This window comes from Saccostrea cucullata, unplaced genomic scaffold, assembly GCF_032062105.1.
Source record: "Saccostrea cucullata isolate Sc308-1 unplaced genomic scaffold, CSIRO_AGI_Scuc_v1 ctg376, whole genome shotgun sequence".
NCBI classification, from domain to species: domain Eukaryota; kingdom Metazoa; phylum Mollusca; class Bivalvia; order Ostreida; family Ostreidae; genus Saccostrea; species Saccostrea cuccullata.
Window position 1 is genome coordinate 50370 of NW_026933720.1, and position 16390 is coordinate 66759.

Below are 16390 nucleotides of genomic sequence, written 5' to 3' on the forward strand. Positions count from 1 at the left end.
CTTAGTTAGTTTATTTAATACTCAGAAGCTGAGAAGAAGATTTTCAAAGAATAAATGCATTTTCACTACATAATCAATAGAGCCCCGCCCTAACACCTGAACCCCTGACCCTGGGGCCATAAAATTCACAAATCTTAAAGAGGCACTCTTGCTCATCATAACTATGTATTTAGTTAGTTTATTTAATACCCAGTAGCAGAGAAGATTTTCAAAGAAATAATGCATTTTCACTGTATAATCTATATAGCCCCGCCCTAGCACTAGTACCCCTGACCCTGGGGCCATGAATTTCACAATTTTGGTAGAGGACTCAATGCTCATTACATTCATGCCAAAAGTTTGCTTGCTTGATGTCCGGGAGTAAAGAAGATTTTTAAAGATTGCACTAATTTTAGTGGTTTTGGCCCCACCCCTCAGGCCCAGGGGGGTGGGGACCATGAAATTCACAATTTTTGTTCCTCTTCACCCATAGATGCTCTATACCAAATTTGGTTGAAATTGGTTCAGTGGTTTTAGAGAAGAAGCTGAAAATGTTCAAATGTTAACACACGACGCACGACGACGGACGAAAACAGATAGCAATAGGTCACCTGAGTTACTCAGGTGACCTAAAAAGTGAATACTTGTATGCTCAACTTTACTAAATATGAAACATTCCATGCTGACTTTTAAAACTATTTGTGCAATTTCTGTTGTGTAAACACTTGTGACATCAATGTCAGGCAGGTTAAATTTACCGTTCATGATGAAATGACAATCAGACAGTGTCAACCTTAGAGATCTTGTACCACTGACTACCCGGTGACTATGACTCACCTTCGTAAGTACAGTAGTAGAAGACATTGAGCGCCTCCACGGCCGCGGGTCCCTTCTGTTTGTATCCGAATATCAGATCTATCCAGTTGTGGAGGTTGGCCGAGACGTAGTCTGACTCCAGGGCCTTCCTGTGTTTGTAGATAAAGTCCTCCGGAGACTTGGCCCACTTAGGGAGGATCACGTGATTGACCCGCTCCTTACAACCTTGAAGCTTACCAAGGTCAAAATCTGTCAGAAAAAATAGGACTCCATATCTTGTTAAGATTAACTAGCATTCACTCAAGAAACCCAATATCAGGGGAAGGTAACTAGATAACAACTTTCTCTCTCTCCATACTACTCAACAAATGATAACAAAAAACCCTAGTGTTTATTTATTGAATACTTATAGCTATATGAATCTCTGTTAATTTACAGGACTCCTGAAAAGGACGTAACTAAAGCATGATGCATGTCTTACTTCAGTATAAATTCATAGAAACACCAGATACTGTAAACCAACTTTTATTTGCGACAACTTTATTTTGCGACTTACCAGGGATAAACTAGTTCGCGACGATTTATTTTCACGATCAAGCCTATTTTGGATCTGTATTTAATAGGCACACAGACTTTAAGGACCGGTTCACGGCGAGAAATATTCGCAATATAAGAGCTCCTGCGAACTTCGTGAAAATTTCTCGCACATGAATAAAAGTTGGTTTACAGTACTTTACACTGTCTTTCTTGGGATGAGGGGTAATATAAGAATCCACAAACCATTGGTATTGACAAGAAACTCTGGGAGATAGAAGAATTCTGGGATCAGCTCCTTCACGTCATTAGGATTGTCCATCAGGGATTGCCAGGTAGCTGGGATAGAGTGGAACTGTCGGTCAGCTACGTCAAACCTAGTAAGAAATATCACATATAACACACACAGTCTGTCCACTATGTAAAACCATAGTGATACATAGCATTCAAATAAATCACAGGCAGGTTTCAGCCCACCATGTGGAGTTTGATGTTTGCCAGCAGATTAGAATTACCTGTTACTCTGTAGCTGTATGTGGAGGGTGGTGAAGGGCTCCATTCTTATCATGTAGTGCATGACCCCTGGGGCATTAGAGTAATGGGTACCATAGTGGAACTTCTCTATCACACCTGAGGGGTCCTCAAAACTATCATACCTGTGTTACATAAAATCAGAGTTGTAAAGAAGATGCATGTTACGATTTATATAAAATACATGTACAAATAAACTGTAGGATTTGGGAATTTCATTGTCATAAAAGCCACTAAGCAAGATACTGTGTATTCAAATCAAACTGAATTTTCCCCTACAAAACTTTGGTTAATGGACTTGCTTTCTCCAAATTTTCTTTTTAAATTATAAACTCACTCTCTCTCTCTTTCTCTCTATCTACTATTTTCAGGACATTGGTCCCTAACAGACTTACTTTTCTTTGACCTCTCTTTCATTTTTTTCATTGTTGGCTCCGATTGGTTTACTGAGATTTCTATACACTTTGGGATTTTCCAGATCTAAAGTGTCTGAAGTGTAATCTGCCAGTATCCATGGAAACTAAAAGATGAACATCAATAGCACTCAAAGAAGGGAATGAAACAAATGTTACTCTGTGACAAATTTTATCCTCTATAAATGTAAACAGAAGAATCCTACCACTGGGTACTGGCTAAGATCGTTGTACGTTCTTCCTGCTATCGCATTCAACTCTATCAGGTACTCAAAGTTACTGATCTCCCTTTGTATCCATTTCTATAAAACCACAAAAGAACTTTATTCGGTAATAACCAATATTTGCCCCCCAAATCAAACTTTGATGAAGATATATTTAATTAAGTTCTTAAACATGGGAGTATATGCTGACTTCAAAGCACTGAATATTTTCATAAGTAATGACGCCATATGTACGTAATGACGTCACAAACATGACGTAAATTTCAGTTTTTTATGAATTTTACAGAAAAATGCACATATTTCGTCGATATTTTGAGTAAAACTCACCGAGCTCATGTGTGTTCAGGATCAATATTTTGATATAATGTGTAGAATGATAATATCAATGAAATATGTCAATATTGTTCCTGAACAAACTTGCACTCTATAAATTCTAAAGCTAAAATTGTTGAAATTTTGTCCATTTTGTCCTCTTTCTGAAAAAGGATATAAAATCGGACTAGTTTGTGACGTCATAAAAACAGAAATTGTGAATACACTGCTTTGACACTATAATATTTTCTGTTAATTTATATTTCTCATACAATTTATTGAATTCAGCACATTTCAGGAAGTTTTCAAAATTTGACTTTTGTGGGGGCAAATATATGCAATATACCGCATATAGTTCTTTGTCACTATGAAAACCCTTGCTCCAAGGAAATGTATTAAAGCTTCAATGTATTAAAGAATAAAGACAAAAGTCTATAGAACATGTATATACATTGTGTATTTTTGGATACCTTGGTGAGTCCTGAGGCTTTGAGCATCTCTGCTGGTGACCTTGACACAGTATAAATCAGGTTTGGAGGTTTCAGGCTCAAAATCTTACTGTACACTTTATTTCTCTTCTGAAAATACAAAATCATGGGGTTAAATCAGTTCTCAATATACATGTATGTACAGTTCAAAAACAGTACATGTACTTATAAACTTGATTATTTAAACAAGAGGCCCATGGGCCACATCGCTCACCTGAGAAGCTTTGACCATTCTGTTCTTTACCAGATTTCCCCCTTGTTATACATAATGCATCCCCACCCTACCCCACTGATCATAATTTAGACATTTTGAAATCTACACTACCCCATGATCCTTCCATGGGCACATATGTTTCAGCTTTTTTGGCCCAGTGGTTCCTGAGAAGAAGATTTTCAAAGATTTTTCCTATATATTTCTATGTAAAATTTTGATTCTCCTATAATGGCTCCGCCCTTCCCCCGGGGGTCATGATTCCTACAATTTAGAATTTGCACTACCCCAGAATGCTTCCACATAAGCTTCACTTTTTCTGGCCCAGTGGTTCTTGAGAAGAAGATTTTCAAAGATTTTTCCTATATATTTCTATATAAAACTTTGATTCCCCATTGTGGCCCCGCCCTTCCCCCGGGGGTCATTATTTGAACAATTTAGAATCTACATTATACCAGGATGCTTCCACATAAGTTTCAGCTTTTCTGGCCCAGTGGTTCTTGAGAAGAAGATTTTCAAAGATTTTTCATATATATTTCTATGTAAAACTTTGATACCCCATTGTGGCCCTGCCCTTCTCCCGGGGGTCATGATTCCTACAATTTAGAATTCACACTACCCCAGAATGCTTCCACATAAGCTTCACTTTTTCTGGCCCAGTAGTTCTTGAGAAGAAGATTTTCAAAGATTTTTTCTATATATTTCTATATAAAACTTTGATTCCCCATTGTTTTTTCTCTTTTCTTGATTATCTCCCCTTGCGAGGGGATATGTCCCTTCATTTTAACAAATTTAAATTCCCCTTCACCCAAGGATGCTTTGTACCAAGTTTGGTCAAAATTGGCCTAGTGGTTCTTGAGAAGAAGTCGAAAATGTGAAAAGTTTACAGACGGACAGACAGCTAGACAGACAGACGGACGGACGGACGACGGACAAAATGTGATCAGAAAAGCTCACTTGAGCCTTCGGCTCAGGTGAGCTAAAAATCATTTTTCTGTGAAAGGTTATAATAAAGTACAGTAAAATTTTATACACTGCTTAAATCATGCCTTCTCTCTCCTCACTTAACTCCTCTCTCAAATTACAAAACTAAAGACAACTTTAGAATTTGCAATAAGAACTTTACCCTCGGTTCAAAGTTAAGGAAGAAATTTGTTTGGTCAATCATGAAAAGTTCAATAGCACTCCTCCGAAGATTATAACGACGAAAATGGATTTCTCTTAGAAGAGACAGGGACCACTTAAAATCTTCACCACCTGGTAATGAAATCAGTAGGAATTTAATCAAACCAAATATGACATAAATCAAAGTCATAATCAACTGTTCAAGGAGAAAGTTATAAAAACAGTGGATAGATACCCTCTTCTCTGTTTGAACTGCAGTCAAAAAAGTAAATATTGGAGGTTGTGACCTCTAGTCGACCTTTAACAACATCCACCAAAGTCACCAATTCACAATCTTCTGAGAGAACCAGTTTTTCTTTCCCTTGAGGTTCATTGTTTCTGCAATAAAGTAAAACAAAACATGTAAATGAAAGACACTTATGTTACCTTGCTATGAAATTTAGCTGACAACCTGTGATATGACTTATAACCTATCTGACCTAAGATCTGTGCTGATGACATGGGATATGGCCTATAACTTTCTAACCTGAGGTCTGTGCTAATGACCTGCGATATACTGTAAATGTATTATATTTGGCCTGTACGATATTTGGCGGAAATTGAATTTTCAACAAGTTGGCGTAGATTTGTTTTAGCGTTTTTTGAATGTGCGTTACATAAACCTTCATACACAAAGCCTTTAGCGATGTACTTGATTTAGCGGAGGATGCTTTCCGCGAAAGGCGCTAAAAAGAATACACAGCCAAATGTAATACGTTTACAGTATGACCTTTAGCCTTTTTGACCTAAGATTTGTGCTAATGACCTGTTATATGCCCTATAACATTTCCAACCTGAGATCTGTGCTGATGACACTCCAATCCTCCTCTCCAATGAAGTCCTCATCAATCTGATCCTTGGAGACCAGAGCCTCCCTCGCCAGCTTGATTTTCTTGATCTCTTCTGCAATGTCTGCTTCACTTGCCCCTATTATACAAGTATAGAAATATAACAAAGTTCACTGAAAATTTTGAATTTATGAAAAAATATTTAAACAAGGCTTTCATTTATCCCTATCTCACTTGTAGCAGGTTCTCAGCTTATACCTGGAGAGTCTATCTGCTAGTTGGGTCTCAGCCCTTAGTTAGATTGTCTTTCTGCTAAATGTAGCTGGTTCTCAGCTTATACCTAGACAGTCTATCTGCTAGTAGGGTCTCAGCCCTTAATTAGATTGTTTCTCTGCTACATGTAGCTGGTTCCCAGCCCTAACCTAGATTGTCTCTCTGATATCTGGTTCCCAGCCCCTACCTAGATTGTCTCTCTGCTATCTGGTTCCCAGCCCTTACCTAGATTGTCTCCCTTATTGCTGGTTCTCAGTCCTTACCTAGATTGTCTCTCTGGTAGCTGGCCTCTGTATGGGGGTCAAAGTAATAATTAGGAATCATCTTCACCTTCATTCTCTTAAAGTTTTCTTGATTTGATAACTTCCAATGCATCACAGCTGTGCCACTGAAATGAAGTACATCATTGAAAAAAAATGGGAAAAACCTGAATCTGTAATCTAAAATACTGTAGATTCCTAAAGATACGCGAGGAATTAATTTCCGCGTAATTTCGCGAGAAACATTACTCGCGAAATAATATAACTCACTTTTATTTTTATAGTGTTGAAATCCATGTAAATTCCATCGATCAACCGTCCATTCGTGAAATATTATTCTCGCGATTTGTAAGAGCCAGCTTGTGATAATAAGTACTCGCGAAATACATGTATAAGAATCTACAGTAATTTAAAAAACATTCTTTAAAAGTAGTGCATTAACTTGCAAAAATTTGATGATGCCATATTTTTCAATGCTCATGAATAATTCCATAAAAAAACAAGAGGCCCATGGGCCATATCGCTCACCTGAAAAGCTTTGGCCATTCTGTTCTTTACCAGATTTCCCCCTTGTAATACATATTGTGACCCCACCCTTCTAACTAAACATAATTTAAACAATTTGAAATCTACACTACCCCATTATGCTTCCAAATAAGTTTCAGCTTTGATTTTCAGATTTTTCCTATATATTTCAATGTAAAACTTTGATTCCCCATTGTGGCCCGCCCTACCCCCGGGGGTCATGGTTTGAACAATTTAGCATCTACCCTACCCTAGAATGCTTCCACATAAGTTTCAGCTTTTCTGACCCAGTGGCTCTTGAGAAGAAGATTTTCAAAGATTTTTCCTATATATTTCTATGTAAAACACTGATTCCCCATTGTGGCCCCGTCCTACCCCCGGGGGTCATGATTTGAACAATTTAGAATCTACACTACCCCAGGATGCTTCCACATACATGTAAGTTTCAGCATTTCTAGCCCAGTGGTTCTTGAGAAGAAGATTTTCAAAGATTTTTCCTATATATTTCTATGTAAAACTTTGATTCCCCATTGTGGCCCCGCCCTACCCCACGGGGTCATGATTTGTATAATTTAGAATCTACACTACCCCAGGATGCTTCCACATAAGTTTCAGCTTTTCTAGCCCAGTGGTTCTTGAGAAGAAGATTTTCAAAGATTTTTCCTATATATTTCTATGTAAAACACTGATTCCCCATTGTGGCCCCGCCCTACCCCACGGGGTCAAGATTTGTATAATTTAGAATCTACACTACCCCAGGATGCTTCCACATAAGTTTCAGCTTTTCTGGCCCAGTGGTTCTTGAGAAGAAGATTTTCAAAGATTTTTCCTATATATTTCTATGTAAAACATTGATTCCCCATTGTGGCCCCGCCCTACCCCCGGGGGTCATGATTTGAACAATTTAGAATCTACACTACCCCAGGATGCTTCCACATAAGTTTCAGCTTTACTGGCCCAGTGGTTCTTGAGAAGAAAATTTTTTAATGACCCAACCCTATTTTTCTCTTTTCTTGATTATCTCCCCATGCGAGGGGATATGTCCCTTCATTTTAACAATTCAAATTCCCCTTCACCCAAAGATGCTTTGTACCAAGTTTGGTCAATATTGGCCCAGTGGTTCTTGAGAAGATGTCGAAAATGTGAAAAGTTTACAGACGGACAGACGGACGGACAGACGGACGACGGACAAAATGTGATCAGAAAAGCTCACTTGAGCCTTCGGCTCAGGTGAGCTAAAAACTATTGATACATTCTTTGTCACATTTATAACATCAGGCTGCAAATTTTTGTTTTGATTGATAAACTTACTGTTCAGACCATACTCCTAGTGGCTTTCCATTTTTTCAGTGTTTTGATTGATAAACTTACTGTTCAGACCACGCCCCTCTTTCCCCGGTGAAGAACCGCTTGGTGGCTCTCCATTGTTTCAGTGTGGACTGATGCTGACTCTTGTGCTGGACCTCAACATTGTGGAACCTCTTCTGCTCGGAAGATTCTTTACTGTGGAACGGATCCAGGATTTTGTTCTAAGCAAATGAATCAAAACATTAAATCAAACATTAACATCTGCATCAGAATTTGGAAAATAAGACATATATGTACTGTATAGTTTTTTCTGGAAATGTGATCACCACATAACTTCACTCCTTTGTTAGGATTTCAGTTTTTGATCATACCAAGCTGCTGTCAGGTATTTTGTTACATTCACTGTAAAAATGCATTTCATGAACAGTTACTGAAGCATCCAAATATCCCAGAAAAATATACATAGAGTTACATGCACAAAACATCTTAAGTATATATACTTAAGATGTTTTGTGCATGTATCTCTAGTTTCTTTGTTTGAATAAGATGTTTTGTGCATGTATCTCTAGTTTCTTTGTTTGTGATATTCATCTCCTAAAGCCCTACCTTATCAGACTTTCTGATAGCTAATCATAGTTAGTGTACTAGATATACAGTGCCATTGTACTGTGTGCATAGAATCTTATTATGTTCCCCAAACGAAGTTGGGGAACATATTGTTTTTACTCTGTTTCTTATTATTATTATTAAGGTCTTCCGTTTCCAACGGAAGACCTTATTGTTTTCGTTCGGTTTCTTTTTCCCTATTATTATTCTTTTTTCTTCTTACCGATTTTGTGCATGCGAGTTCTTGGAAATGGCTCGACCGATTTTCACCAAACTTTCAGATCTGATAGATATTTATCTGAACCTTGTCGGAAATTTAAGTCATCGATGACGTCACTTCCGGTCGTGAGATATGGACGATTTTCTGATTTTTAGAGGGTCGGCTTGTCCTGGAAACTCCTTCGGAACGTCTTAAAATATTGACTCACGATTTTCAGCGAAAGTAAGGGAAGGTTTGCTGAGTTGCAAGCAGGCGTCCAAATCTTCATAGCGCAAAAGGCGCCGAAGCTCAGTGGAGCCAAAAAAATGTCTCGGAAATATCTCACAAAATTTGACATCTTTTGTTTTATATCTTCGTATCTGTTCATAATTTGTTAAAACATATAGAAGAAAAGTTGTACAGATTCACAAGACCTTTCATATGAATTCAAGAAAAAGGGGCTGTCCCCTCAAATCAGGGGCTCAGAAGGGCCAAAACTCTTTCATTTATATCTCTTTATTGATCAATAGTTTGTTATACATTACAGAAGCAAAGATATTCATCATAACAATTTGTAACAATATATTATAAAATTTTGATCATATGTTACGTAATTAGGGGTCACAAGGGGCCAGAATGTCACATCTTTGACTCTTTATATCTCAAAAAGGGGGAATATTTTGATAAGCAATATTGAACGAAAGATGATCAAAATAATGTTCTAAACAATATGCATACTTTGAATTTTTATAAAACGGCCCCATTAAGGACTTGGAGCGATGGCCCCTAAATATTTCCATTCAGCATATCTCCACCACGAGAAAAAATCTCTGAATAAGTGTTGAACAAAAATTTTTTTGAATGACAAGACCTTTCATTTGATATCAAGAAAAAGGGGCCGACCGCTAAAATTAAGGGCTCAGAGGGGCCAAAAGTCTTTCATCTATAACTCTATAATGATCAATATTTTGTTATACATTAATGAAGCAAAGATATTTATCTTAACGATTTGCAACAATATATTATAAAATTGAGATAATATGTTACGTCATTAGGGGTCACAAGGGGCCAGAATGTCAAATCTTTGACGCTTTATATCTCAAAAAGGGGGAATATTTTGATAAGCAATATTGAACAAAAGATGGCCAGAATAATGTTCTAAACAATATGCATACTGTGATTTTCTTTTAAATGGCCCTATTAAGGACGTGTAGGGGTAGCCCCTAAATATTTCCATTCAGCATATCTCCACAACGGAAAGAAATCTCTGAATAAGCGTTGAACAAAAAGTCTTTGAATTTAAACAAAAAGTGTTCAAAATCACGAGACCTTTCATTTGAAACCAAGAAAAGGGTCTGGCCCCTCAAATTAGGGGCCGAGAGGGCCCAAATCACTTTCATCTATAAGTTTTTGAGATTGTTGAATAAATCAAAAGAATTTAATCAAGTGAGAGAAGTGTTGATATTTATTTTGCAACAAATATCATAGTCAAAATCATATCTCATCTTATTGAAAAATCGGACGGAAGACCTACTCGTTGCTCGCAACGAGATCTCATCTAGTTAAGGTCTTCCGACTTCCTTCGGAAGACCTTATTGTTATTCGTCTGTTTTTTATTATTATTATTATTATTATTATTCTTTTTTTCATAGTTAGAGCGATATCTCAGCTGTGCGTGGATGGATTTAAAAGATTTTCACAGGGATGATGCATCATGAGAATATCTCCAGACGTGTTTTCTATTTTTTCGAAATTCACTTTCGTTCGCGATTTTTGGGGATTTTTGTTTTTTTTAAAAGGCATTTTGTCCAGCATTTTTCTCGAGAACGGCTAAAGATATGAAAGTGAAACTCACTGAGGTGACAGAACATCGAACTCCATTATGGGCAACGACCTTTATTTTTCGTCGTCTGCACTTCCGGTCGCAAACGGAAGTGAATTCAAAAAGTCTCATTTTTCAACTTTTTTGTTTTTCAATATTTTTCTTTTTGATTTACAGGGTTTATAGTGTGTCTTATGAGAATTCTAAATATGTATTCAGAAGCTTGATGCGTGCATTTATTGAAAAGATATGATCGAACCAAACTTTGTCCCACTGTCGGGGGTTCGAATCCTGCCGTGGGCGTTCCCAAATTTTTTCTTTGTTTCTATCATTTTTCAATTGTAAATGACTTTTCTCACTTTTTATAACATGTATGAAATATTTTGCCGATTTTTGAAAGCTATATTTAAAGATATTTCGAGGTTTATCTGTAATAATCATGATATATGTTGAGAGACTGCTGTATATGAACGTAAAGGGAAAAATACATTCTGAAACCTATTTCATGGGATGACGCAGCATAGATATCTAACGAAAAGTCGGTTTGAAGACAGCTTGTTGCTTTAGCAACAAGAACGCATCTAGTTCTTATTATTTTTCTTCCTGGGAAAATTTTGTCCGCGAGTGATCTTGTAAACTACACATCCGACTTAGGTAAAACCTTTTTAGGGTCAGTAGGGATGTTATGTAGATTTGCCGAACGAAGGTCATTTTGCGCGCACGTGCTTGCAAGAGTAAGCACGTGCAACACGTTAAATGGCCAATATAATGTATATTGCCTTAACTTTTCTATTTTTTGATGAATTGCTTTGAAACTCATAATGTAAGGATATATTAGTAGTATAGACAAGATGACATGGTCAAAATAGCAAGATCTCACGCGCATGCACGTGCGCTTTGCTCTGATTGGCTGAAACTAAAGTATCAATATCTTTCTTGTTTTTCGACGAAATCCTTTGAAATTTTGAACATAGCCATGTATTACGATATCCTACAACATGATGTATAGCAATTATCATGAAAACACGTGTATGCACGTGCGCTGCAATCTGATTGGCTGAAACTTTAAATAGCTATAACTCCATCGGTTTTCAACCAAACAGGATGGGATTTGGAACATAGATATATATAATGAACTTCTACAAGATGGTATGGTCACAATGCACATGCATACACGTGCGTGTACGTGCGCTGCAATCTGATTGGCTGAAACTTTAAACAGCTATAACTCCCTTAGTTTTCAACCAAACAGAATGGGATTTGGAGCAGAGATATATATAATGGACTTCTACAAGAAGGTATGGTCACTATGCACATGCATACATGTGCGTTTACTTGCGCTGCAATCTGATTGGCTGAAACTTTAAACAGCTATAACTCCCTTGGTTTTCATCCAAACGGGATGAGATTTAGAACATAGATAGATGTAATGGACTTCTACAAGAAGGTATGGTCACCATGCTCATGTATGCACGTGCGTGCACATGAAATGGGTACAATAAAAGATACCCTTGAATGAGCGTTTTTTTTTTTACTTTTGGATTAAATAATTTAATATTTAGCATATTAAAATATATAGATTGTGTAGACAATATGATATGGTCATTACGCACATGCATTCACATGTGCAAGTGTGCATGATAAAATTTCAATGAACATTAGTACACTTTTGGGTAAACGTTGTTAAAGTCTCAAATGCATAGAGTTTGTCTTATTTAATTACGCTTACAGGGAATATGACTATAAATTGGAGTTGGGGAGCGTTTGGGGAACATCTGTAATGGTCCCCGTTACAATTAGCACTAGTTATTACCTGAAACTTGAGCTTGGATTCTCCCTTCTCTCTGTTTTTCATGTGCATATTGACCATCATGGCTTCCTTACACTGTCCCCAGAACTCCCGAATGTTGGATTCTAGTTCTCCAAACGTACTCTCGTCAAAGTGCTGCATCTGAGGTTTTACCTATGGAGGAGAAAAGGATTTCAAAGTTTTTTTTTTATAAGAGCAATGAAATCATACGCTTCAATCCAATCTTGAAATAGGAACTTGTACACTGACCTTTATTTTTTATAAGATAATATTACTTATCTTAAAAATATATATTACATTTTACAAAAATAAGAATTTCTTTGTTGCCTTCTACATCACGTAACCATGTGAAATATTAGTGGTATCATTAACAATGAGTTTGACTTACATAATTCTCTATAAACTGTTTCCACTGCTCTGATACACAGAAGTTCTTAAAGTCATCAAAGAAGGTCGGACTGTTACTGGTCTGGGGAAGGTCAGGGAGAAGTAGGTCAAGGTTAAGGAGACCGCTGGCCTTGTCTAGTAGAGCCTTCATCACAGGAATCAGGAACGAGTAGGTGTCCGAATTGTCTGTTACCATGGAAATATAAATATACACGGTTTGACCTTAGAACAATACATATACTAGAAATGAAACAAAAAGAGCAATCACAAAATTTGTCTCTTATCTTTAATCACAGAAAATCATGGGGATTACTGTATGTGTACTATAAAAAGCAGGCTTCAACATTTAGTAGCTTTGGCAGGGACAAAGAATTTGCTAATTTATGAATATTGCTAATAAATCATTCATTAATACAATATATGGCATGTTAGTGTGTACCACTAATTCATGAATACACCAACAACTCAGCATCCAGTGATTGCACAAAATTTTTAATACAGCAATTTATGTACACATGCAGTACATGCCTGACTGCTTTAAACATAACTTTGTACAAGCTTCAGTTTCAAATGAATTCTAATTCTGACATTTTCACTTACCCCTAACAGCCTTGAGCACCATAAGATTTAAGTTTCCAATGAGAAAGGAAGCCTCGGCTGAGCTAGAGATGAGTTTGGTCTGGACCAGGGTGTGGAGTTTAGCTGTTGCTACAGCACACAACTGTAAATAGGCAACTTACAACTGTACAACTAATTACATATACATAGAAATTAAGCTGATTTTGCAAGTACAAAGTCCAATTTTACTATACTTTAACATGAAAAAAGCTTTCCAAATTAAAGCAAAGAGAGTTAATCCTTTCTGAGATTCTTTTTGGTGGTCTTACCTCTAGGCCTGGTTGACTAGCCAAAACTGGTGGCCTTACCACTAGGTCTGGTTGACTAACGTAGACTGCTGGCCTTACCTCTAGGCCTGGTTGACAAGCATAGACTGGTGGCGTTACCTCTAGGTCTGGTTGACTAACGTAGACTGCTGGCCTTACCTCTAGGTCTGGTTGACTAGCGTACTGTATGAGTAGACAGAACTAGACTGGTGGCCTTACCTCTAGGTCTGTTGACTAGAGTAGACTGGTGGCCTTACCTCTAGATCTGGTTGACTAGCGTACTGTATGAGTAGACAGAGGCCTAGGCGAGCCATCTCCTTCCATCCTCCGTCAGACTCTACGTCCCATACAGCCAGATTGTCCAGTAACGCCATCATATCCTCTATCAGCTGATCAAACAGAATTCTCAAATTCATATTTTATTCCTTTAATTAAATAATACATAAAAAGTTCAGGTTTATATCAAAAGAACAGGTAAAGAGGTTCCATTTTGTATGCATACTGACTGGGATACACATTCTAAATACATGTTTATACCTACTTCATAAGCTTCTGTTTTTACTAAGAGATACTTTTTCCCATTTTTATGCAACATTCATATTAGTTTTGAATGATAAAGGGCCTTTTAGAATGATTTGAAAGTATTGTACTAAGTACACTCTGCAATCTACCTTACCCTCTCACTGAATTTCTCCTTGTCTTGCTTGGCATCCTGGGACATAAAACAGTGAACCAGTTTAACCAGTTGTATCGCGTTCTCTGTAGGTGTGGCTGTATCCTGAGCTGTCAATCAAATAAAGCAGCTCCTACAGGTTCCCATACATTGATAATCCAAATAGTAATGGAAGTAAATTTATTCATAGAATTCTTCTTGCTTATTCAACATTCAGATTCTTTACTAAATCTACATCAAACTGTGCTTGTATGTTAAGTTTAAAGAGTAAATCTTAATTCATATTTTAATTAAATTGAATGTAATTGCGATTATATCTTCAAGAATCAATAATACTTGAAAAGAGAAAAAAAAATCTTGTAACAGAAAACATTTCAAATTCTCAATTCTCTTATCATTAGCTTTTTTCTTTTATTATTAGATAAAAAAAAAAAAGACTGAAAAAATGTGAATTAAGTTGAGTGTGATGTGAGTGTCTGGGTAAATATCTGGTTATTTTTTTATTACCTTCTCATCTTAAGCAGTTATAACATGCACCCAACATACACAAGGTTAACAGAAAATGTAAGCATGCAAACTAAGGGTGAACAAAAGCAATCATTAGGGAAACATTCTAAGCAAAACCTCTTTTTAATTTCATACTTCTTGTTTATTTTCAAAGTCTAAAAAAAAATCCATTTGAATGAACTTGACTAGATATTATGGTATACATTCTGAAAGATGTTTTGTTGTAGCATTTTAGAAGTAAACTTAACATAAGACTCACCAATACTGAAAATGAATTTGAAATTTCACTGTTTATAAAAATAAGTCATCAGCAGTTGTATATAGAATGAAAAGATGTAAAAGCAGAAAGTTTTGTTTAGAATGAGTTAAAATATGAATGTAACGAAAGGAATCAACTGATGGATCTAATGAGGGATAAACAAGCACTAACACAGCTTGATACTGTCAAGGATCTGAGAGGCGCTTTTAAGGGTAGAGGACAAAAGTTGTTGCATTTGATTGGACGGATCTTTTTCCAATTCAGGTGACCTCAATTGTTTCTCTTCATCTAAAATCAGACACAAGTCATCAGCAAGCTTAAATTAAGTGAAGTGACTACCCCCATACCATCTGCCCATAGCCATTACCCCCTCCCTACCACATCTGACCCCAGTCCCCATCCCTCCCATATTTACATGCCTGTACCTCCCCTAAAAGTTCAACCCCCATCCTACCCCTTTCTAAAGGTTCAATCTTAATTCTTTTTCCATGGAGTTATTTATTTTTCAAACCATAGGAGATTCCTTTTTTGTCATGATTTTAATATGTGTCTCCTTAAATGCACATTTTATACTTAACATTTTGATCAATCTTTAGTATTTTTTGGTAATACATGTATGTAGATGCAAATATATACTCTGTAGCACTATATATATTTTCAGTATTAAAAATGCTGTCAAATCTAGAGAGTCAATTTCTATGGAACCAGCTGTGTCTTGTTTAGACAATTTTTTACTGTAAAACCAAGTTTAACTTGAAAATGTAAACCTACATGTACCAAAAAATTACTTCAGCAGCACTCTTCATTAAAAATTGGGATAAAAAAAACAGTGAAAGCTAAATTAAGATGTGAGTCTCCACTACTGTTTAAAACACAAAGAAATTTAGAAAGACTACACAACATTCAAATACATGTATCAGTTATTATTATTACATATATACTGCACATGTATTGTAATAATGTGAGAAAGAAAAGCAAACACACTGTAATAACACTATAGAATACAGCAATATAAAACAAACACATCAATAATGCATATTGTGGCTATAAATATTGAAATAGATATCTTATTTACTGACAGAGCTGTGCACATTATATCACATACAGATTTATATAAACACACCTCGCCAAACATCAATGAATTCTAACCTGCGTCCTTTAAATCTGAAGTACAGGAGTGGATCATCATTTCTAGGAGGCGTCTCTTGATTTCCCATGGTGATCTGATCAATTCATGGTCTTCACATAAATGATCCACCCACGAAAAGACAATGCCTCTCTCCTACAAAAAACAAAACAAGAGCCCATTGACACAGCAGTCACCAGGCTTACCGAGGTAAACTCAGTCCTTCTGTTCTTCAGATTTTAAAGTTTCTTTTATCACTTCACAGAAATGTTATACATCAAGAAATAATAA

The 16390-nt window shown here is 36.5% G+C and overlaps 1 protein-coding gene across 1 annotated transcript in view; it reads right to left on the bottom strand.

Annotated features, from left to right (window-relative positions):
- LOC134239055 (neurobeachin-like protein 1) overlaps positions 1 to 16390 on the bottom strand; it is a 43798-nt gene that overhangs the window by 9604 nt on the left and 17804 nt on the right. The window contains 18 exon segments of the mRNA XM_062721199.1: positions 817 to 1044; positions 1576 to 1706; positions 1845 to 1985; positions 2256 to 2380; positions 2480 to 2575; positions 3280 to 3387; positions 4635 to 4765; positions 4869 to 5011; positions 5467 to 5599; positions 5997 to 6121; positions 7890 to 8047; positions 12267 to 12416; positions 12652 to 12836; positions 13251 to 13371; positions 13792 to 13923; positions 14211 to 14317; positions 15145 to 15261; positions 16123 to 16255. Of these exon segments, the coding sequence (XP_062577183.1) occupies positions 817 to 1044; positions 1576 to 1706; positions 1845 to 1985; positions 2256 to 2380; positions 2480 to 2575; positions 3280 to 3387; positions 4635 to 4765; positions 4869 to 5011; positions 5467 to 5599; positions 5997 to 6121; positions 7890 to 8047; positions 12267 to 12416; positions 12652 to 12836; positions 13251 to 13371; positions 13792 to 13923; positions 14211 to 14317; positions 15145 to 15261; positions 16123 to 16255 (2464 nt within the window).